The sequence below is a fragment of the Parambassis ranga genome, chromosome 5 (genome assembly GCF_900634625.1).
Source record: "Parambassis ranga chromosome 5, fParRan2.1, whole genome shotgun sequence".
Classification (NCBI taxonomy): Eukaryota; Metazoa; Chordata; class Actinopteri; family Ambassidae; genus Parambassis; species Parambassis ranga.
Genome location: NC_041026.1, coordinates 14,259,744 through 14,283,324, shown reverse-complemented (window position 1 = coordinate 14,283,324; position 23,581 = coordinate 14,259,744). Strand labels below are relative to the sequence as shown.

Sequence of the window (23,581 nt, the reverse complement as noted above, 5' to 3'; positions counted from 1 at the left end):
CTGTAAAACATCTGTACTGCTGTCAGAAACTATTAGAAGTGCAGCGGGTCTCTCCGTATCTACAGTACATACACAACGCGACAAGTGTGTGGTTCTCGGTTCACATATCTACAGTACTCTACATCTGGTGACTCCTCTGGAGTACAGCTGTCTTCTCGTTGACCCTGTGAGGGTGGGGGGAGGGGTGCTATGCACCCATCAATGTAGTGTTACCTGCTTCATCTTCCTCCCTCTTCATCTTTTTCTTTCAGAGTTAACATCTGTCAGCCAGAGAGTCACAGAGCTGAGACTTTGATGATGTTGGCTGAGCTTGTTGTGGTCTGGATGCTCGGGGTTCCTGGCTGGCCCGCAGGCGGGGGCGGCCGCCGCAGTGGGGGGCCATGCAGGCCGTCTCCATCGGGGGTTAAAGCAGGGGGCGTCGGGAGGCTGATGATGGCTGTGGTGATGCGGCCGCTTTTACAGTTGATCCTGCTGCTGTCATCAGTTTTCAGGTTAAGGTTTGAACGGCTGTTATAAGAGTGAAACAACAAAAACACACCATTATCAATACAGACTCACAAACCACCAATGAGCAGCTTCAGTGTCCAGCCAGTAAAAAAATTACCATCATGTCCTACTTCAGTTGTGAGGTGTTCATGCTTTTATTTGTACTTTTTAGGCAAATTAAGCAGCTGAAAATAATTTTGGCATCTTTGAAAATGATGCGTTTCCCAAAAAGCACTGTTCAAAAACAGTAGGTGGCCAAAAGCAGCGCTTCATAACAATGTTTGTCCTCATAAATTGGTCAAACAGCCTTGATAAAACTACAACACATTTCAGCTAAAATCCATTATCAGGCCTCTCCTGCTCCTGTCACATCTGTGTTGTTGAGTTTCACCTGGCGGTGTGTGACAGTGGGTCACCGCACTGTATGTGGATGGCACTGAGCTCCTGCAGCGGGCCCTGGTGTGCTGGGACGGGAAGGGCGGGGGGAAGGCTGGCGTTCGGCAGGGGAAGGTTTCTCCTCCCCCTTCGGCCACAGCAGGTACCCACGGGGCTGTCATGGCTGACTATAGAGGGGCTGCGTGAGGGGAAGGTCTGCAGCGCAGTCTCTAAACAGTTCTGCTCGTAGATTTGCTCGTCCACAAACTCATGACCCTGCAGAGCAAAGAAGGGTGGAGAAGCATGTTTCATTTCTAAATCAAATATTCAGAATAAGTATATAAAGTCAACACAGATACTATGATAACAGAGAGAACTGGCACCTTAAAGTGGTGGAGGAAGTACTGAAGCTTGGTAATTAAGTAAAAGTACAAATAACCAGCAAAATATATACTCAAGTAAAAGTAGAAGTGCTACATCAACAATCCTACTTAAGTACAAGTCTTAAGTACTTACTTTTAAATGTACTTAAAGAATTAAAAGTAAAAGTACTCATGGACTGAATACATATATTTGATTTCCAAAGGCAAAGGATATCTGAACAGGTTAAAATAATCAAAGAAATCATCTTGAAATTAAAATTGACAATGTGTAGTTAATTTACATTTTCAGTACCAGAAGCAGCTATGGACAGGTCTGTGTGTCATGAGGCAGGCTGTGGGCATCAAGTGAACAGAGAGGCTGCTAATAAAAAACAGGCATTCACCATTTTTACTGTGTCAGTATTCCTGCTTCAGATTAATGTTATGATTAATGTTAATCAGACATTAATGGATGGATTTGTGTTAGCAGACAGTAGCTAACTAGTCAGCTAACTGAGCCAGAGCACCGGCAGCATGACTGAGGCTCATTATAGAAACACAGCAGGCAGCTTGACACCATCTCCATGCAGAGTCTGACCTCACATCAGTCCAGCAGTACAGTCCAGCACAGCTGTATGAACACAACTGTATTCATAAATGTACTTGTAACTACAGACATTGTAAAAATTTGTGGGATAGAATCACTGACATGCCTATGAGTTCTGATCAATAATGATCTGATAACATCTACTTTGCAGGTGGCTGGTGAACTTGTTGGCATAGCAAGCATGAAATACCTTCATACAGCTGAGTCTACAGCTCTACCTATTATCCCATACTGATCAGTCAATACTGAATATTAATAACATCCTGGTGTATCCTTACTCTGTGTGTGTGCTCTGGTTTTAGTCTGGCCTGTTCTGGCTCAGCTAGTCTTGCTACATGTTAGAACAAAAGCCCCACCATGTCTCATGGAAACTATCAAACTGACATGTAAACATTTTGACAGAGTTGGTTCCAACTGATTTTGAAGCGCAGGTTTGACAGGAGTGAAAATCGAACCGTCACCGTGACAGACATCTTTTGACAGCAGTAAAACTCCCTCAAGACTCCGCTTAGATCAGTTTCAGTGGGAATCTGGGAGCTACAGGGTGAGTCTGTGTCAAATACAAGCTTCTGTCAGAAGACAAAATAATATTCACCTAGGAGTGGAACAGGATGTTAGCATGTGTTAGATTTACTAAGTTAACATCCTTTTAATACCAAAAATAAACCTGTTCAAGTCAAAGAGAGAGGGAGAGATGCACTCACCGTGGTCTTTTCCAGACAGTGCAGTAGGTGGTGATGTTGGCTCTCTAACAGAGAGGTGCACTTAGTCAGCTTCTGCTCATCTTCTTCTGTACCCTGATTACACACACACACACACACAGACACACACAGAATAATTCAGGATATTGCCGGTGCATCCCTGGACATGCTTCACTCTGCTCGGTGAGATAAAACGTCTGATATTTACTGAGGACTCTGTAAATGAACTTTGCTGTCAGTAATGAAAACTCAGCGACGTGGCGCTTCCCTTCTGCCTCGTGTCATCCATTTTCTGAACTCAACTCTCATTCTTGTTGATTTTACTCCTTTCCATTGTGAGGAGCTAGCTCCTGCTGTTTGCATTCAAATAATTTACTAGCCTATTAGCTACATAATGGAGCACATTTCTGCATAGTGTGAATTGATCCCCCAGCCTTAGGCTTGCCTTGGCAAGAGGTTTGTTTATAATCTATTTTCTAATGTGCAATTTTTCTGTCATTCCTGTTGGTCTGGATCTTCATGTTATGCCAGCAGTAAAATAACTTCCTCTTTCAGTGTGAGGAAATAACAAATAAATTGTAAGACCGTGTTACCGCCAGCTCTCTTACTTAATTATCTAAGTAGGTACCAGCGAGCATTATTTGATGCTTCGGGCAGCTCGACTGTTATTGATGTCTGAGGCTTTCAAAAGAAGAAAAACAGCAGAGTCTGAGAAAAACAGAAACTTATGGAACCATTTGTTGGTAAATCTCCAAACAGGACTCAGTTTCAAAGCTCAGCCTCCAATATAGCTTAGCCTCACAGTAATCACAATTGGCAAATAACATGAAAAGTGAAAGCAAATTATTTCTCTCCCCACAGAGTGCATTGTTTCTCAGAGGGATTTGGGTAGGAGGCGATCCAGCCCAGGGACTCATTCAGAGTCCAAGAACATGAACAATACAGTGATGTGGGCACGAGGACAGCAAGCTATCTGATGTGTCTGCACACACACAAACACACACTGTGGAGCTGTAGACTAAGGCCCATGTCAAGATTCATGTGTCTTTCATGTACTGAAAGAAATCTGTTTTTCTACAGTCCATCTGTCATGTGACTAATCAACTGTAGTAAAAAAACAACTTTAATTTAGAACAATGTTTTTGGAGGCACAGTATGAATTACATCTATCTCAGTAGGCATGGCGACACATGATGGGAGCAGCCGATGTGTAATGTATGTGTAATTTGAAAATGTGAGAACTACAGATATAAAAATCCTGCAAGAAAATATTTAATTAAACTGATATGTTGTTTTGGATCACATTTTGCATGTTTATTGTATTATTCATTTTCCTTATGGCATTCCTATCATGTGAAAAGTTTGGAGTGGATCTAAATACAGGACTGTAATCTGCTGCATCCCACTCATTCTCCATTTAACTACGACCCTGATGCTCTTACAGCATCTATACTGGGTATCTTAAAACCACAAAAGTAAAATCATCAGGGCTGTGGGATGGCCGGTAACTTTCTCTCGCCTGTTGTCAAGCTCTCTTTTCTTAAACTCAAGTAAAAATACAAAAAAGACTAAAGAAAAAGAAAAAGAAAAAAGAGAGTGGATGTTTTAGATGTGCTCAATTGACTTTTTTCTTTCACATATTCTAGGTGTCCCATGCAGTTGTATAGTTTTATTAGACCCTTCTGTTAAAATGTTCTGCTACATAAATAAATAAATAAATTTAGAACAAAATAAAATAAACTGATTTTAATAAACTTCTCATCTAACCATAATATTGTTTTTTTTCCAAGCATTAGAACACGGCATGCCCATTGCCAGCGATTCACTCAGTCGTGATCGGTTTGGTTGTTATTCCATCTAGGGAAACATCTGTCGATGAACGCCAGACCCATTTGCAAAGACAAAAAAAAAACAAATATGAGATATGGAAAGCAATTCAGATGTCTGGAACCAGGCTAAAAAAAAGATTAACCATGAAGGCACAGAAAAACTCATGCCACTCTTAATGTGAAAAGTGAAAATTAAGTAAACAGCTGTAATGCCTGCTTACGCAACGTGATCATAAAACCTGACAGGATTATCAATAAATCATCCGCTATGATAATGACCCTGTGATCTGGGCTGGTGGTGGGGAAAAAAAAATGAAAAATGCACCCATTCCCGCAGTGAACTTCTAATCTAACTATAGGCTGCATGAGAAGCAGTCATTTTGTCATATATCCCCACTCACTCCCACACCAGGCCCACGCAGCGCCTCTGACTGACTGTCAGCACTGACACCACTGTAATTTGATGCGCCAGGACTCTGGCAGCCTCATCGCAGACATGCAGAGGGATGGTTGAGGTTGGGGGGGGGGGGGGGGGGGGGGGAGGGGGGGGGGGGGGGGGGGTCGCTCAGCACTCACAGATGGCATTTATATGATAATTCTAACCACTTCCAGACACCCATGAGCTTTCTCACTGGACTCGATTAGATCCAAATGGATTTTAGTAACCATCTGCAAGGAGGGGAGTGTGTCACTGAAAGCAAGAGTGATTGACTGGATGGGAAGGATATAGGCAATTTGCTCATGCATTACCAAACACATTTTTTCATGGTGGTGACATTTAAAAAAAAAACCAGAGATGAGTAAAAATGGAGCAGAACACAGTGATGGGTGTTTCCCTTGAAAAAAATGGCTGTTTGAAAGTGGACCTATACAGAAAAAATGTAATTAATGAGAAATGGTTTGACATTTAGAAAATTATTATTATTTCTGCTGTAAAGTGGAGGTGTGCGGGGATTTGACTTGTTATTGGAGGCAGCCTCAAGTGGTCACATTGGCTCTTTTCGTGTTTTCTCTTTGCTGCTGTGTTACTTGGGTCTGACTGGGGTCAGAGTGGCTGCTAAATGTAATAATACAACACAATGAATAACAGCTATCACAGGACAAGCTGCTCTTACTGTTAGAGAGGTTAGACTGGGTTCTCATTTGTCTAACATTTCAAAGAGCTTTATTTGTATGACTTCACTTTAGGACAAAATAAAATAAGTAAAAAATAACTTTAGGGGCTTTTGACCGCTCCCTTTTAGCGAACTGATCAAGAATGGTTAGAAAAGCTCTAAAACATCTTCAGGGAACCAGTCCAGTGCCAGCATGATCTTTTATAACACACTATATTGGTGGTCATTATAGGTTTCCATGTGAAATGGCCGTGTTCTGACCTTCAGGCATTCCAGGTAGTGTTTAGTTGAAGGTTTACCGTTTACAGCGTATCTCTAGGACATCTAGAGGACATGTTTTTTTTTCTCCCAAGCAGGATTTTAGGTGGTGTTCCAGTGCACTTTTTGAGGTAGGAGCTAAGAAAATGACAACTTACAGACTGTCTGTAAAGCAGCTTACAGCAGATGCTTTAAATATTTAGACCCCTATATAAAATTACAATGGCTTATTGTTTTGCATAAGTTACATTACTGCATTATTTTAAAGAGTTCTTTTGTGTTTCTCTTGAAACAGGAAGAGGAGGAAGAAGGCTCTGTGTGAAGTCCAAAGCTGCCTTAAAATGAATCTGTACAATACTGCACTAACTATTTAACAATAACCAAAAGGCTACTAAAAAACAAGTGAAAACAACTCCTGCCAGTTTCACATTCATGCCTTAAACTAGGTCTCCGCCTGAGAGATTTGTGTGATCACACTGATAACACTCACACGGGAGATTACTAGTTAAACTCCTCTGCTGTCACCTCTGCCCTGTACAACAACATGCATGTAATGACTTCAACTTCTGCTGCTCTTTCACAGCCTCTAAATTACTTTTAAATTGTCCTTTGTTTAATTATGACAGTAATTGTTGTTTTGCTCGAGTGTGTGTGTGTGTGTTTGTGTACTACCTATTGAATTGCAGTGAGGGAGGATAATTAGCAGGAAGGTGTTCGCCAGGAACAATATGATTAATGCCTCATACTGAATTACAATCTGCTGGTCATTTTTAACGAACACATTTGAAATGACTTCCCAGGAATCATCGCCTCCACTTTGCTGTTGGTGCTTCTTAGAGGGTCAGAGGTCTTTCTCACCGTCAGCTCCAGCAGTTCGTTGAGCAGTCCGTTATGTTTGCTGTGCAGGAAGGCCTTGGCGCTGCCAGACTTGGCTATTCTTATCCTGGCCAGTCTGGCTTTCTGGGCGTGGGAAGAAGAAGAAGAGGTCACAGCATCAGACAGGGTGGGCGGGAGGTCACAGAAGATGACTAATGCCTTATTAAATGGTGAGAATCTGCCAACTCATCACACAGGCTCTGTAGTAATGTTCACAGCTCTTACTGCACTACACTTACCTCCGCAGTTTCCATTTCTTTTCTCTTCTTTCTTGAATTCTATCTGTTGCTGTCACAGCATTAATGCCTTTGGTTTTCCACAGATATTGAACCCACTGATTTACTCACACAGAGGAGATGTTGGGTCATAGGCACTGACAGTAAAAGAAACTATGTACAAAGCTTCCGTGATGTCATCCGTTTGTTTCTGAAGAGCCGTTTTGAGGCTCGGTGGGAGGCTCCTGGACGCCGCCATGTTGGCAGCAAATATGGGCGAAGAGGGGGAGCACGAGCGGAGATGAGGGGGGCGGGCAATCGCGGAAGCAGGAATATAATTAACACGAGTGTTAATTACAGTTGACACTAGAAGAAAACTTATCATTTGAGACCGGAATGGTTTTTTGTACCAGGCTGTAAACATGTTTATTTCTGCTGTGAATGTGGCCATTTTAACATGGGAGTCTATGGGAAATGACTCACTTCTGGAGCCAGCCCCCAGCGGGGGGATACTTCCACATGGGCTTCAAGTCTGAGCCCCGTAGTTCGGCTTGGTCATAAGGTGGTGCTGATTGTGGTTGATGTTGTGACTCAGGTCAGAAAAGACTCTGTGTTTAGGAACAATGTCAAGTTTCCGAAGCTGTTGCCTCAAATCTGGAAGGACACAACCAAACGAGGAGTTTTGTTTGTGTGTCTGTGTCATGTATGTGACATTTTGTACCTATACGGCACAACTTGAGTTTAAAGTTTCAAAATCTTCTGCAACACTTTTACAACAAAAATAATTTCCTCTAATAAAGGCGTAGGTGTCCCATTATAAACAGACACATTATGAAGTGTTTGGGCGAATGTGCTACATCATCACTGTGACACAGCTCACCGACTGCAGCTCATTCAGTTTCTCCTGGTTGTTTGAGTGATGAGCTTCTCACAAGGAAGCTGTAAGCAGGCCCTGCTGAACAGCCACACTTACAACAGACATAAGCTGTCATAGGTGGAAATAAAGAAGTTATTGGTTGAATTTGGGTACATTTGAAAGATGCTTGTACTGAAAATGTAACTACTACTTTTTAAAATTATTTTAACCTGTACATATATAAAATATTAAAAATCAATTGTGTGTCAATCAATCTATTGATCATTTTGTAGCCCGCAGGCCAAAAAATTGTGGTCACCCCTGATATAGAGCAATACTCCTAATATAAATGTGTGTTTTTCCATATTTTTTCAATATAAAATATTTTTCAGGGAGTCATTCAATGTCGAACCGCCACTAGCTAACATGATTAAGTGGTAAACTGCCATATTAGCTGTTGCCTCGTCACTCCATCTTCATTCTAGCATTATTATTTTAAATTGCTAAAGAGTTTAAGCACTGTCTACGTACCATATTTATTCAGTTCAACTTTTGTATTTTTTGCTTTGTGTATTTTCCCGGCGTCTTTATTAGGTACATATAAATGTCAGGAAACCTGATGCCTGGCCACATGTCAATATTCATAGATCATTGCTTCTTTGGTAAGTATGACAAATCACTGTCGAGTCCAGCTGCCTTTAATGTAAGTAGATAATTAACTGATTTACTCCTGTTACTCCCGGCTTATCCTTAAGAAGGCGGTCATGTTGCTGGATGTGTTCTGGGGAAGTGACACTTGCACATAGCCTTTATTGGACTGTAAACAATAACCGGACAGTCACCAGCTACACTGGAAACCTTCAAATATCAGCCGTTGCTCTCAGAGACTATAGAAAATGGAGGAATCTGGAATTTTGAGTGTTTTTTAGATAAACATCTGTCAAGATATCACCTTGAGATTAAGAAACTAATGATGGATATCTCTTCACACAGTTCCCAATTAACTGAGAAAGTCATTAAAAGTAATTATTGCAGTAGGTGCAATCTTAATTGCGAAATAAATGAACTGTTGTTCTGATGGGTCGACAGCTTCAATACAATAAAGTCTTTTTCAAGTAAATACTTAATTATTTATTGTTTACTCTTTCATGTATAAAATCATCCCTGATCTTCTCAGTAGTTTGACTTTTTCCCCATCCAATCAACAAGACACGGTGTCAGGTAAAATTTCTGTTTGCCTTTATCATAATTTCATGTGCAGCCTCAGAAGAGCACCAAACTCAAATATGCATCCAATAACAAACTAAGAACGAGTCTTTGCAAGCTGTAGGATACCACTGAAGATTCAGCCAGACAAGAGGAACAGAAAACCTGGTGGACCCTGATCCAGCTGCTGACTGACACACAGCTGTCTGATTTATAACATTCATCCGTTTACACTTTAATCTGTCTTGTGTTTAACTTTTAACACATGCTCTCTGTGAAACAAAAATGTAAAAACAAAGCAGCAATGCAAATGAGACAGACAAGATGAGAGAGTATTTGTGCATTTCCTGAAATGAAGAAGATATTAGTACGACTGTAACCCGGAGCCTCGTCGTCTCATGGAGACATAAAGTGACAGATTTCCTCTCTTTTTTCCTTAATTGCATTTCAAAAACAGGAGACAGAAGGAGAAATATCTCCTATGAATCAAAAGTAATGGAATTAGGCTGGATGATTCAAAAATTGTCCATCAAACTGTAAACACCTGTGAAGTTGTGAGAGGTAATAATGATGTTGTGTGTGTTCGTGTTCAGGCTGTGAAACTGAAACAGAGTGAACCATTCACTGCTTCTTTCTTTGTAGCTTTAGTTGAAGAATGAATGAATTTGAAAGTGAAATTTCTGTCGTGTGCTGCCTGCTTTTTTTATTGATCAAAAGCACTACAAAGAGGGGGAAATATGAAAGAATAACTAATGCTGATCCTTCTGTACGTGCAACAACTCTGCAATTGCCTGCACAGCACTGTGCTGAGCATCCTGTCTTCACTGAGCCCAAACCGTTGTCTAAGAAACCTTCACTTTTAGGAACAGTCTGACTTGATGAAATCTCTTTTTTCTATGATGTGACAGTGCCGGTTAGGTTTAAGTTCAAAGTCAGTATGAAGCATTAAGACAGATTTGAAGGCAAACTGGTTTAAAATCAAGGCCCCAAATGGTTGATGAAGGTGTCACAGGAAGATCAATATTCTTCTCCCTGCAGTTAAAATGATTTATTTTCCAAGTGAGAGCTGCAGTGTCCATTTTTATGCAGTGAAATCATCATGAATGACATCGACTGAGCTGCAGACCAGGCCTCTCTCAGACTAGATACGATGTAGTGGTTCAAACGTTTGATGTTTAACTTAATTAACTCTAATTTTCCCTGATTAGGTGGATCCCTGATTGATTGATTGAGCGTAATCGTGGTCAGTACTGATTATGGGGTCTGATTGAAAGTGATGAATTATTCCTCTCATTCACAAATCCAGATGGACAAAGTCTGTAAAAAGAGTACTGAATGAAGGTATAAAACCCTTTTGTTTGTGTTCTGTGTCTGATTATGTGGTTGGGGTTTAGAGTTAAAGCAAACTCTTTCACAATGCTAAACAATTTGTTACAAGCTATTTGTTACCCATCTGCAACAAGGTGTTGCACCATTTCCATTTCAACCCCACATGCACCGTACTCACGCAACCACAGGAGGGCGCTTTAACACATAAACAGCAATTGTTTCAACTGTTTTCAAAAACATCGACTTCTTTGTAGTCCTAAGTGTGGACTGCTTCCTTCACCCAAACCATGATCGTTCCTTAACCTAAACACCTGAACTGACATTAAACATTAAGGTAGTACATAAGATCCCCACTGCAGAGCTAGGGTTAGGTTCTCGGCCGTCGTGAGGCATAGAGCTTCAAGTGACATTTCCGTAATGGTCTCACTGAGCTGAATGCATCAAACATTGAACCATAACTCCGCGACCTTCCAAACTCTAACCCTAACCCTAATGCAGACTGGAGGTCTTTATAAATTCCTATACTGACTTGTTTTGGGATTCACCTGCAACTGAAATTATCAACCTTAAAGTTCAATAAACCCCTATAGAGTGATGAGGAAGTATTTTATGTCTGCATAAGTTCTTTGCCTGGGCCCACCTGACACTGACTAAAACCCTGTGATGATGGATTCTGGTGATTTCACTTCATCTCTGGTCTTGGTTGACTGCACAAATCAAGCCTACATGCTCCATCATTACCTCACACAGTCAGACAGCTGCGAAAAACTCGACATGTTGGCTTTGAAACTACCACATTATCGGAACCTCTCCCTTTCTTTAACCCCAATCAGACCTTTCTCCTTCAGATTTTCTGCTTCCACTTTCTACAACTGTCTTCTTTGTCTTCTTTCTCTCTTCTTGCTCCACTTCGACCTCCTCCTTTTCTTCCCCTGACTTGCTCCTGTCGTCTTGTTTTGCCCTCACGTCTCTGGATTTTTTTTTCTTCTCAAAGCTGCCATCTCTCAGTGTGGCTCCACTTGACTTTGCTGTCCCATTACCGGTGTGACATAAGTCCATTTACTGCCTCAACACTCAGCAGCACTGTGATGGAGAGTATACTGCACTGCTAATCTGTGCAGGTAGAAAAAAAAGAAAAAAGAAAGAATCCTGTCATCTTCTGCAAGCTTTCTTTCTTTTCAAGTTAATGGGGAATTAAAAAGACTGATATCAGAGATTGTTTCTGTTGCTGGTTGTGTCCTCTGTGGCTTTGTGAACCTGAGACAGAGACACTGCTGAGCCACACATTAAAGTAGTTAGTAAGCAATGACTATCATTAAATCTAATTTGGATCCTCTACTTTCTATTTTCTGACTGAGAAGCTACAATGAGTACATGAGAAGACCTTTTTTGTGAAGTTAAATCCCCAGATGACTACATAATTGTAAAGGGAGCCTGGAGCAGCGTGTCGTTATAGAAGAATGAAGACGAATAAGATTTTAAGAGGAAGGGGAGGCCGGGAGAGAGGCAGTAATAGTAGAAGGAAGAACAGCGTTAATATAAAACAGATCTCCTTGTTCTACCATGGGGAAAACAAAGAGGGAAATGTAGCTTTAGAAGGGCATTTATGTGTATTGTTGAGTGAGTTAGCAACTTGGTAACATAGAATAGAGAAAGACATTTTCCAGATAAATATATTAACAACAGAAAGTTGCAGCACAGCGAAAAACACAAACCTCCAGGTGTCCTATAATAGAAGTATGTTCCCTGTGGGCCAGCAAACGCTCTCATGTAAAGCTGCAAGTTGTACTTTTGAAGAACAATATGCTGTCATGTCAGATTCATTCATATGAAATATTTCAATGCTCTGTTAGAATTGCGTTTTCAGAGTCCATCACAACTGCAGTAAAAATCTGCAATAGAATATTATTGCTGTTTAATTTTTTTGGTAACGCTTTACTAATGTGTTTGTAAATTAATTCCTCATTTGAAGTGGGTTATGTCTCCCTGAGTTTCTGCTTTAATGGACTAAACCTGAGCGGCAACTAAAGCTAACAGACCTTCATTGGCATGAGTTTAACTGATGACTTTTACAGTCCCGTCGTGGTCTAAATAAAATATGAATGACTCACAATCATTTACACTTTAGTACATTACACAAGTACTACACAAGATTATAGGTTTATGTGTAATTTGCTGATTAAATAATTGAATAGGTTACATTAAAATTCATAATAATGCGTATGTGTAAAGAAAATAAATATTTGCTCACATTGCTGTTTTTAAACCTTTAAACACATTGCTGTTTTTAAACCTACAAATTGTGTGTGTTTCTGGAGACTTTTGTTCTCCTCTGGTTGCTGTTGCTAGGCAACAGTTTATTTATACTCATATAAACATGACAATATCAAAATGGTTTACCAAAAAAGGAACGACCTACCCAGAATTAGCTATTATAGAACTAAAGCCATACATCTGGCTTCACCAGTCACACAAAATCACTGCAGTTACTCCACAGATTACCTCCAGTCCAGCTGCTTCAACACACTGATGCTGAGAGAGAACCACACTGGACAGTATGAAGGTGTAACAGAGCTCATTCCATTGTGTTTGAACAGATTTCAATCAGTATATTAATTAGAAAACCACCCACCTAGGAGCCTTATATCACTGTGGGTTCATATTAGACTTCCTCCTCCCTCCTCAATTAGTTATCAGCAGCTGCTCTCTAACTTAATAGCACTCTTATCTGTAGAAAAGTCAAGCCTTCAGGGGGACTGTAGTGAGAGGCCGGCTAACATTCAGTACCTTGATCTGAAGTGTGTGCGACTGAGAAAGATAGAGTGTGTGTGTGTGTGTGTGTAAATTAATGTTCTTCTGATTTCTATTGTGTGTGTGTGATGGAGCTGAAAAATGTGGAAAGTTGAAAGAGTGATTTGAAATGCAATCGTAGAACTCTTAATTGGGGTCGATCCTGTTCACCATCTCCTTTTTTAAAGTTTGTAAAAAAAAAAAAAACCTCCTCTGTACTTTTCACAAAAAAAGGAAACTCATCTGTTGTCACGATCTTTTAACCTCCTGCCATTATTTTTAATGATTTAAATTTTTAAACAAAAGACCTTCAGAAGGTTTCTAAGCGAAACCATTAGCATCCACCCACCCAGCATTTTTACTCAATGTTTCATCCTCCCATTCATTCTCATTAGCTTAATAATAATTCATAATTCTGTCACTTTGGCCGCTTGAAACTAAAGGGAGTGTGGTGCTAATGGTCAGCTAAAACATGCATGCACTCACTCACACAGACACTTATGTTTAACCCTTGACTTTACCTTCTGGGCGCGTCGTTTGTCTGCCCTCTGGTTCTGGTGGTAGATGCGGCTGAAATTGGAGACGATGACCGGGACGGGCAGAGCGATCACCAGCACGCCGCTCAGGGAGCAGATGGAGCCGAAGATCTTTCCAGCAATCGTCTTTGGTACCATGTCTCCGTATCTACAGATGAGAGGGGTTCAGATACATCAGGTACAACTCCATTCATCATCCACACTACTCTTTTTTTCACTACTCCAATCTACTTGTTTTTTATGCCCCTTTTCAATTTGTCATTCAGAAATCTGAGTAGAAAGACCAGAAAAAACATTGTGAAAGATTTCCACTTTGTTTGAGTTAGAAAAGCGGCCACATCAAAAGAAAGCGGATAGTTTTTGAATTCACCTTGACAGAGAGCTGCAGCTGAAGACAAAGAAGTCATTCATGCAGGCTGCCACTCATCAGAGAGGTCATAGGACATGAAGAATAACAGCAGTGGTAACAGTAGGAGCTTCTAGGTTCAGGTCCAAACAGAGCTGTCCATCCTCACCAGGAAAATGTTTCAGTCCTTGAAAATGGCATCGCATCAAGCATAAAATATACTAGTAGACCTGTGTATTGTCACATTCTTTTTGAAAAGCTTTGTTCAGGGAACGTTTTAGAAATGTGTAAAATGTTAATGGCTCCACACGTTCACATCCAAGGTTGTTATTTCAACAGATCTCAGAAAACATTCACTCATCCTGCTTCATCTGAAAACACTTATTTTTTGTATGTTTTTTTTTTTTAATTAGCGCATTGCTGAGTACCAAAAACAATCCAGACACAGTTGAGTCTGATATTTTTTGGGCTGTCTGCAAATCTTTATTTGAATGTTTGAATCTTATCACCTGATACTGACCAACATTCACCTTCATAGTTCTGTTATTGTCTAGCAGCAGCTAAGATGGTTATCGACGCCTTTGTGTTTACACATGGTGCTCGGCAAGTGATTTACAGTGCGTTTTTTATTTCAGAACAAAATAAGTTGCTGGCTATCTGTGGATGCTCTCATTCATCCAGGTCATAGTCATTTCCAAGAGTTTTATTCGAGGCAACTGGACTCAAGGATTGTTTTTTTGGAGAACTTAAGAAGCGACTTGGGGAGTGGCGAAACGTCTTCAAAAAACAATCCTTGAGTCCAGTTGCCTCGATTTAAACTCTTGGAAAAGTTGCTGGCTGTTATGGCTGTTAAGTGCTAAGAGTGGAATATGCCACCACTACATACAACATGCAGATGATCTCACGCAGAAAGACACTTTTTCAGTGTTTATATGAAGACTCAGCCTGAATAGAAAAGCAGCACTAGGAGGCAAATCATTATGCATGTTCATAGCACTTTTCTACCTGCTCAAGGTATTCAAGGTGCTCTACACTGCCCAGCTGTGGTGTGCAGGAGCATTAGCCTTGGGAAATGTTGCTCAAACTGCCTTGCCAACAGAATCCTGTGCTGCCCTGCTTAGTGCACCCAATTAGATAGAGGTGTGCTGGAGACCTTGTTAGAGATTACATTTGAAAAGACAACAAGAGTCCAGCTGGATTAAGAGGACAGATGACTACTTAGTGAGTAACACTGCTTTGGCACGTGCAGGTGAATTTAATTGACTGTTGTAAACACTGACCGGACAATTATTGGCATACTGTCCCTTTAATGCAGAATAATGTAGAGCAGGTCTTACAGGGAAGGGAAGGAGTAAAGGTGTGATTGCAGACACAGTGTTATAATCTGTCCTTTTCCATTGCCTGTTCTCACCTTCCTTCAAGTCTCTGATGGTTTCATTACACAGGTGAACGGCTGCTATAACAGGTGGACAGAGGCAGAGAGGATAGTGCCTCTGCTATATGTGGCTCAGACGGGCACAACAAAGCCCTGCCAATGGGATCCAGGTCCAGGAAAAAGCCACGGATGCGTCGCTGGCTAAAGCTGTGGGCCCGTTGCGTGTAGTGGAACAAATTGATTTAAAAGCAGACTTCTGGGCGAGCTTGTAAGCTGGTGAGAAAAAGACAGTGAAATCAGCTCCTAGAGAGGATCCTGATACCATGATTAAGTAGTGTGACCTGAAGTGATGGGAAAATGGTGTTTGCACGTGTGATTTTGAGAGAGAAACTGTGTAATTAGAGAATAAGACAGCATGAAGGAGCATATTCCGTTGTTGTAACCCATCCTTGAGCCACATAATGTATGCTTTAAAAGCCACTTAAAAGAAAAAGATGAAGCACTGAAGCTTGAATTAATCCACTAGTTTCACTAAAACATTTGCACTGGTCCAAAGACCCTTTCTTCATTTGGTCTTTTTGGCTCCTCTAGGTTTCCTCTCCACTGCGTTCTCAACACAATAAGACTCTTGACAGGTAACACCCATGCACTGTTGACCGCTGTGCCTCTCGAGGGTCACTCTCTACTCAGACGTGGGTGTGTTTTTCTTCTCTGTTTTTTGGACCCACTCTTCTTGCTGAAAAGCTCTATAATCGCTAGACTTACCTGCCTCCTGTTTACTACCCACAAACTGAAGAGCTGAGGGATTATCACAAACCCAGCATTCTGATCTGCCTGAGTCAACATGTGCAACAAAAAAGGGATTCTTCTCTTCTTCTCTTTGTTTTCTCATGGTATAGATGAATACAGATGATGCAGAGAATAATTAATGTACAAATCCAACACATCCTCATATAAAAAACCTACATTTATGCTAACAGGGCAAATGATTATTTCGCCCAACATACGAAATTGTCTGAATGCTCTCATTCATCCCGGTCATGTTATGTCCAAGAGTTTAAATCACGTTCTGCTCAGCAGAACTGAGGAAGCTACTGGGGGAGTGGTGAAATGTGTTTAGAAAAAAGAAATGAGTCCAGTTGACATACAGTTACATTTACATTTACATTGTTTTGCCAACATCATAAAATGACGGATACACAGGGGGAAATGGAGACCAGTGTCATGTTATGCTAACTAATGTTTTGAAGAGGATTGCATAAGTAATTTGTCTAAATGACAATTGTCTTGTCTAATGAGAGCTAGTACATGAGAGTAGTACATGAATTAATTCAAATCAAAAATTTAAAATTTTTTATTTAAATGTTACTTATTTTAAATAAGTATGATGTGGTCATAATGCTGCTCTTTCAGTTTGGTTAAACTCAAATGTTTTGCTTTTCTTGTAGACTCTACTTAATTTCTTAGCATACGCTAAAAGATAATACTGATTTTTAATTACTTAAAATTCCAAGAAGTTCATTAAACTAACAAAAAGTAGTTGGAAAATGTTGCCTTAATTTTATTGAGTGACAATAAGTTTTTTACATTTTTTACAGTGCATATACAAAAGTAAGGCTAGATACCTCACACATGGACACTGCTATGTTGGAAAAAGATGTTTTCTGGAACTACAGTCTGTGAAGTAGAGGTCAAGAGGTGAAGCCCCATAGAACAAACATTCCTGTTGAGCCAATAGCTTTGCTGCTCCATTGGCTACTGGCTGCATGCAATTTCCCCCTTTGTTAGCAAACAATGACACAAATGTATTGAAAAAATGAACACCTGAACACAGCTCAAAAACTCACAAACAAGCCATAGACATCTATGAAAAAATGATTTGATGAGCATTTTTACTTCTAAATTGGGTCATTGTCCCATCCACTAACATGGAAATATTAGTGAATTATAACGCATTCTGCAGGCCACCACCAGGGGCAAATGAGACTCCTGGGCCTCAAAGTTAGTGGTCACACACAGACCACAATGTCTTGTTGTGTCCAACATTTCAAATTAACTGCAATACATCTAAGCCAAAGTTGTGCCATCATCTGTGGATCCCATGGGGCCACAATTTGAACGGATGAAGAAATAGCATGTCTCCTCTTCATTGACCACCATTTATATATGGGGTCCACCAGAAGAGGCATGACTTCGGCTCTCTTGTTTTCTTACTCAGATGTGGGCAGAGTGTAGGCAGAAAAAACTGACAGTCAGCAAAATGAGAAGTCTAATGTTTGTCTAAAATAAGGGCTGAAAAATTACAAAGACTATGCAGCATATGTTCTCCATCACTGCGAGAACAAAAACTTTACAGGCGTAGCAGCACGAAATGAGGGGGCAGGTTTACGTCAATTATGATGGATCTCAGTGTTATTATTCATGTTCACAGCAAAAAAAAGAAAAAAAACTTCTTATTGTTCTTCCACCAGAAATAAAACTCAAAACTTTTTCCTCATGTTGTTTGAGGAACTCATGGCAGGCAGGCTGATGTGTAGGAAGAGTAGATATGAAGGATTATTAACATGCGATGGAGATGTGACCACAGGGCTTGTTTGTTATTGTTGCTGAGTCCTGCTCCTGGCTGCCAGACAATCAGACAAATGATTTCACAGTCCGCTCCGCTTGCTGTCTGTCAGCCGATGAGAGATGACATTCTCCTGGCTGTGCCAGTGACTGCTTTGTTTTAATAATGTCTTGACACTTCACACCCACTATGATGTGTCAAACATCATTACAACCGTGATACTGTGGAATATTCAAAACTTTGCTCTCTTCAGTGACTGACTGTGTCATCTAGGGACCAAAAGGTTTCAATTCTCAATCGATAAGAGTGATTCATGTTGACCTCTTTCACTGGGGAGCCATCTCTTCGTTCATAGTTTACATCACCTGCTGTGTAATATATAAATGTTCTTTGTAATCAAAGGACAGACTGTATTTAAAATGTTGTGTTTAATTGCTGATTTGGTCTTGATTGCATGTGTTTGACCGGGAATCACAGCTCCAGTTTCTTCTCTGAGTCCATTTTACAACAATTTCAGGTTTGTGTGTAAAAAATTCAGCGGCTTCGCTAATTTGAATGAAGCCAGTTCAAGGACACGGTTTGATAAATGTGAGGTGAATGCAGTATTTGTACCTTCCTGAAAGTATAAAACAACTGGTGCTGTGATAAAATCTGCATTGTGCTGTAATATGATAGATTGCTTTCAGTCCTCACGAACTGGATGAGATCTTTCTTTTTTTTTGTCTCACAGGTACCTGAAACAACAGCGTCTTCTAAAAGCAACAGTAATTATATACATTATATTGTACTTTCCTGAAGCCCTGTTTTAAATACTTGATTTTGATTGGTCAGTGATTGTCTTTCTTAAGATCTGTTGCCATGGAGGCAGGGAGGCCACTCTTGAGGATCACATTTGATCCGCTGCATAATTAAACTGAAATCAATATTTTATGAATTATCATACATTATTACTTACATAATATTTGTCAACAAACAGTAAACCCCTTTTCTCACCCTTTAGTCAATTTGTGCACACAGAAAAAACAACACTGCTTAACGTCCACTCTAAATCCTGCAACTCAAGATGCATGGTGCACACTGAAAGTTTAATGTTAAGAGAGGGTTCAGCCAAACCATGACCACCTTTCTAACCTTACCACGTAGGATCGTTACCTCAACATAACAAAACTGTGAATCAATAGCAGGTCAATAACATGAAGAAGTAATGGTCAGCCACAGAACATGCAATAGGTATTACAAGTAAACATGGGCGTCCCTCAGGGTTCTGTTCTGGGCCCATTGTTATTCAGTATTTACATAAATAATCTTGGACAGAATATTCCAAACTCAAACGTTTCATTTCTATTACTGATGACAGGTCATATTCTGTGCAGCGGCCACTCTTGCTGAGGCCTCTCAGTGTTTGTGATATGTTTGATAAAGGTGACTTTCTCACCTGCAACCTTTCCAAAGGCAGACAATAACAAAATGTATGTTCTTACCACTCAAAGTAAGATCACCTAAAGCTTGGAATAAACTTTAACTTCAAGCTTTGTTACACTGAATGATGAAATAATTGCAGTCCACATTGTCTGTGTGCGTGTGTTGCATTGTGAGCGTTAAGTTTTAATGTGTGAATTGTATCTGTTGTTGTTGCCCTCTGGCCAGTCTCCTTTGTAAAGAGATCCTTGATCTTAAATGACTAACCTGGCTTAAATAAAGCCAGATAACCTAAAAAATGAGGTAAATTCTGCAGTTGGCACCATCCATCCAACCTCCTCCTTTGGAGATGTTTTAGATCTATCAACCATCCACCTCTGACTGCCTGTGGTATGATGTGTAGATTAAATACTCGCAGTTTGCCACTTGCAGCACAAATATGTCAACACTTTATATTTAGGACATTTGACAAACCCCTATGGCTGCATTTATATTGCATGTATATAAATTTGCATCAGTTCCACATGGCCGTGGAGACGAGAGGAGGAAAACTGACAGCCGAATGGGTATCATAAAGTCATAAAATATAGCATTTTCTCAGTCAACTGTGATTAATATGTGAGTCACTGACTCACTGGCAATCATAAATATAAATATTTGTGTTTAAAGAAAGCTCATATGTGAATAAATAGTAGAAGTTAACCCTTTAAAATCCATTTACTGATACGTAATAACAAACAGGTCAGATAAACAATAAATCATTCAGTGAGAGGTTGAAGAGGATTAAATGATGCTGTGACATACAAAATCTCAGCAGCAGGGCCATTTCTCTGCGTCTACAGGCTTTCATTACTTTGCTTTTCTCATCCACCACATTTTAAACCAAAGTCTAAGCAGGTGGAAAAATCATTTACTCAGTCGTGTGTTTTATCCTTTTGCAATCTCTTGCTTGTTTTGCTCTTCATTAACAAAGGCTCTGCTGTTGCTTCCACAACACATGGAAGGAACAGCGTGCTCCTGATAGATCTGTGATGAGCATCAAATAAAACAGAATTGGATTGGACGTGCTGCATCAAAAGGCACGATGAAACCAAAGCCATCAATTCTGGCTGAATGATTTTCTACTTACGGGAGGCAGAATTGAAAGCAGGCAGAGTCAAAGTTTGTTACAGCTGTGATAAGGAACATTTAAAACTCGTATGATAAGAGCAAACAGAACTAAAGTGGTTTTTAATCATACAGGCTCCGTGCTATTCTGGGTTTGACAGGTGTTTGTGACCACACACTCTAATTGTCATTTTATTTATTTCATGAAGATTGATCGCCTGTGAGAGCATCAGAAAAATAGCCTGAAAACACAATAAAATGACCATTGTTACTGGTCATCAATCAACCCACACACAAACACACACGCGGTCTGTACTTCTGACTTTGTGAGGACTCTCATCATTAAACCTAAATGTGTAAACTGAGCTCAACGTGAACCCTACTTTTAACTCTTACACATCTTAATGCTATGCAACGCTTGAAAATAGTCATTTGCTAAACACGGATGGATCGTCTTTTCATGTCTGTAAAGGATTACCTACAACAAATTTATATAAATCTCCTGCATGTTTGCAAAGCTGCTGAATCCTGATTGCTTTTTGTCGCCGGTGCAGATTTGCTGTGTGACAGTGCAGGTTAATGGAAGATCTCCTGGCATGATGTTTACATAATCTGAATAGCTCTAATTGTGTGCTCCTACAATCAGTGTTGGGTAATCCCATGTGGATACAAGTGCAGAGTTTTGGAGAATGTCAGTCCACTTTGTCAGGCACTCAAACAATCACCTATGCAAACGTACAATCAGCATGCACCATTCGAATATATGAAAGGAACAAAAGCTCATTTTAAACAAAGAGAACTATTTGAAGTTTGACTTTAATATTTCACATTTTTAGGGGCGTGTTCTGGGCACTACCATGCTAACATAGGATCTATTTCAAGAAAGAATTTAACTCACTGCACCTTTACCTGCTCAGATATGCAGTGTACTATGTGCTACATGTGTTGAGACACGTGTTGAGAAGCATGTTCTGACTGTATGATGATACAAGCTCCATCTGGCAACCCTAATGTACCACTCACTCCTATCCGGTCCCCTAATCTCTCTATTCTGTCCCTCACTCCACTGCTCTCTCTCTCTCTCTACCTCTCAGTCAGGTGTTTATTAGAGAGCACCTCCCTCACCAATCAGCTGTCGATCTGTCCCTCTCCTGCCCAATCACAGCTTAGCAAGAAATTTAAAAGTCTTTCGTCTCTTTTCAAGCTGTCTTCTGATCGCCTCAGGCAACCCTCCTTCACCACAAGCACCACCAGATTCACTCCAGTTCATGGCCTCCTCTCTCCTGCTTTCCAGCTTCTCCACCACCACCAGGTCTTCTGATCCAGCGGCTTCTTCTTTTGCGCTTCCTCCCTTTTGATCGTGGTGTTCACGACGGGGTCTAGGACGCCAATGCACATTCAAACTATTGTACCATAATATGAATGTAGTGTGTTCCGCTCTCGCTCTCTCTCTCCTCATTATGAGCTGCGTCCTGCTCAAGGTTTCTTCCTGTGAAAGGGAGTTTTTCCTGACACTGCTGATCTTAAATGTTCAGGCTCTGGGTCTCTGTAAGGCACTTTGAGACAATTTCTGATCGTAAAATGTGCTATATAAATATAAATTGACCGAAAATTGAATTCATAAATCTTTTTTTTTCATTCAGTTCGCTGAGTCTCTCATGATTGAAATGCATATTATTTGTTATAGGCCAATATCAATCCATCCTGTGCATGAAAACGTGCATATTTCTGCTTCTCATGTGCTCATGGAGACAGGAACTGGTGTTTGCCAAAAATGGCAACCAACACCAGAGCAATACTTCAAATACTTGTCCTTCCTTGCAGGTATATCAGCATTCACAGGTCAAACGGCTCCCTGCAGCACCACCACGGCCCCTTTTTTGCTGCTCCCCCCTCACTTTTCAGGGCACATTTACGACCCCCTCTTTTCCTCTCATCAGTGCAGAGCCAAGCCTGAAACCAATCTGCTCCACTAAATCTCAAGAAAGTGAACATGAGAAATGGTCGGCTTGACCATCTATCCAGGGGGACTGCAAAGGGTACAGCACCTGCTGTATTGATATTCACACACAATCTCACCTTTCTGAAAGGAAGCAGAGCAGGAGACCAGGTGATAACAACAGAAACAAGAGAGAGGCGAGAGACGGGATTAAAACAGGAGGAAAAGAAACAGCCTGATGTCTGTTATTACACACACAGGCATGTGAGGAATGTGGCATATAAGTTCATGTGACCTGCCGCCACTGGAAAGAAAGCACCATCCATCATGACCTGTGTGAGCATTAGAGGCTGCTCTATCTCAACAGGGAGAGTTAACATCAAGGGCAAACTATCCTGCCACAGAGGGCTGCTGAAAATGACCCAAACTGGTGAGTTTATTTAAAAGCATGAATAAAGCGGGTTCAACTGTTGGCCAGAAGGTGATGTATGAGACACCATCAGCTGCACAACAGCTAAAAATAAAAGCCAGCAGTTTTCTTCCCCTTTATTTACTTAAGCATCCACTGTCCATTCAACTACTACGGCCGTTTTTTGAACAAACCAGATTTGCAGTTTAAACTTCTTATTTAGCGTTAGCACTTCCATAACACTGTTGGCCCCAGCGGACGCTGCCCCAAGTGACATTGCATCAGGCAATTTATCAAACTTTTCACAGCTCAGTCTGCAGCACAGAAGGCTGTATACAGCTATATTCACATGCTGAATGAAAAATGTGAAAACAGTGTTTGATGTGAGAAATCTGTTGGGTTCCCCTTAACATCAATCATGGTTTGGCTTGAAGCGAAATTATGCAACTAGTTTACTCCTTCAAATATCAACCATTTTGATGCTACTCTGAGAGAATGATGCCTGCTTTAATTCCCATTCTGTACCCTGAACGCCTGTTCTTTTACTATGAAGTTGATTCCTCTGCAACTAAGAGGAAACAAGATCAGTGTTCTTAGTCATCATGAAAGAGGTGAGCTGAAGAGGAAGTGACAGACCTGGGATACAAACTAAAATAATGATGAACATCATACGTAATGAAGAAGTAATGTGACTAAATGTTTTTTAAAAGCATCACTTGAAACATATTTATTGATATTGTGTGAGTTTTGCCATGATACAACACCCGAATATATGACTTTAAAACAGAGTGACCTTTGACCTGTGACCATCGGATTATGTAAAAGTGAACACAGATCATGGTCACCCCATGCTTTCAGCTTTGACCATCATAATGTAAA

General features: G+C 40.5%; 1 protein-coding gene across 1 annotated transcript in view; it reads right to left on the bottom strand.

Annotated features, from left to right (window-relative positions):
- Window positions 1-275: 275 nt before the first annotated feature.
- LOC114436297 (potassium voltage-gated channel subfamily D member 3-like) overlaps window positions 276-23,581 on the bottom strand; it is a 72,165-nt gene continuing 48,859 nt past the window's right edge. Inside the window, exons 2-6 of the mRNA XM_028406491.1 lie at window positions 13,527-13,689; window positions 6,592-6,693; window positions 2,535-2,627; window positions 878-1,137; window positions 276-507 (exon numbers count right to left, since the gene is read on the bottom strand). Coding sequence (XP_028262292.1) covers window positions 276-507; window positions 878-1,137; window positions 2,535-2,627; window positions 6,592-6,693; window positions 13,527-13,689 — 850 coding nt within the window. The remainder of the gene's footprint in view (window positions 508-877; window positions 1,138-2,534; window positions 2,628-6,591; window positions 6,694-13,526; window positions 13,690-23,581) is intronic.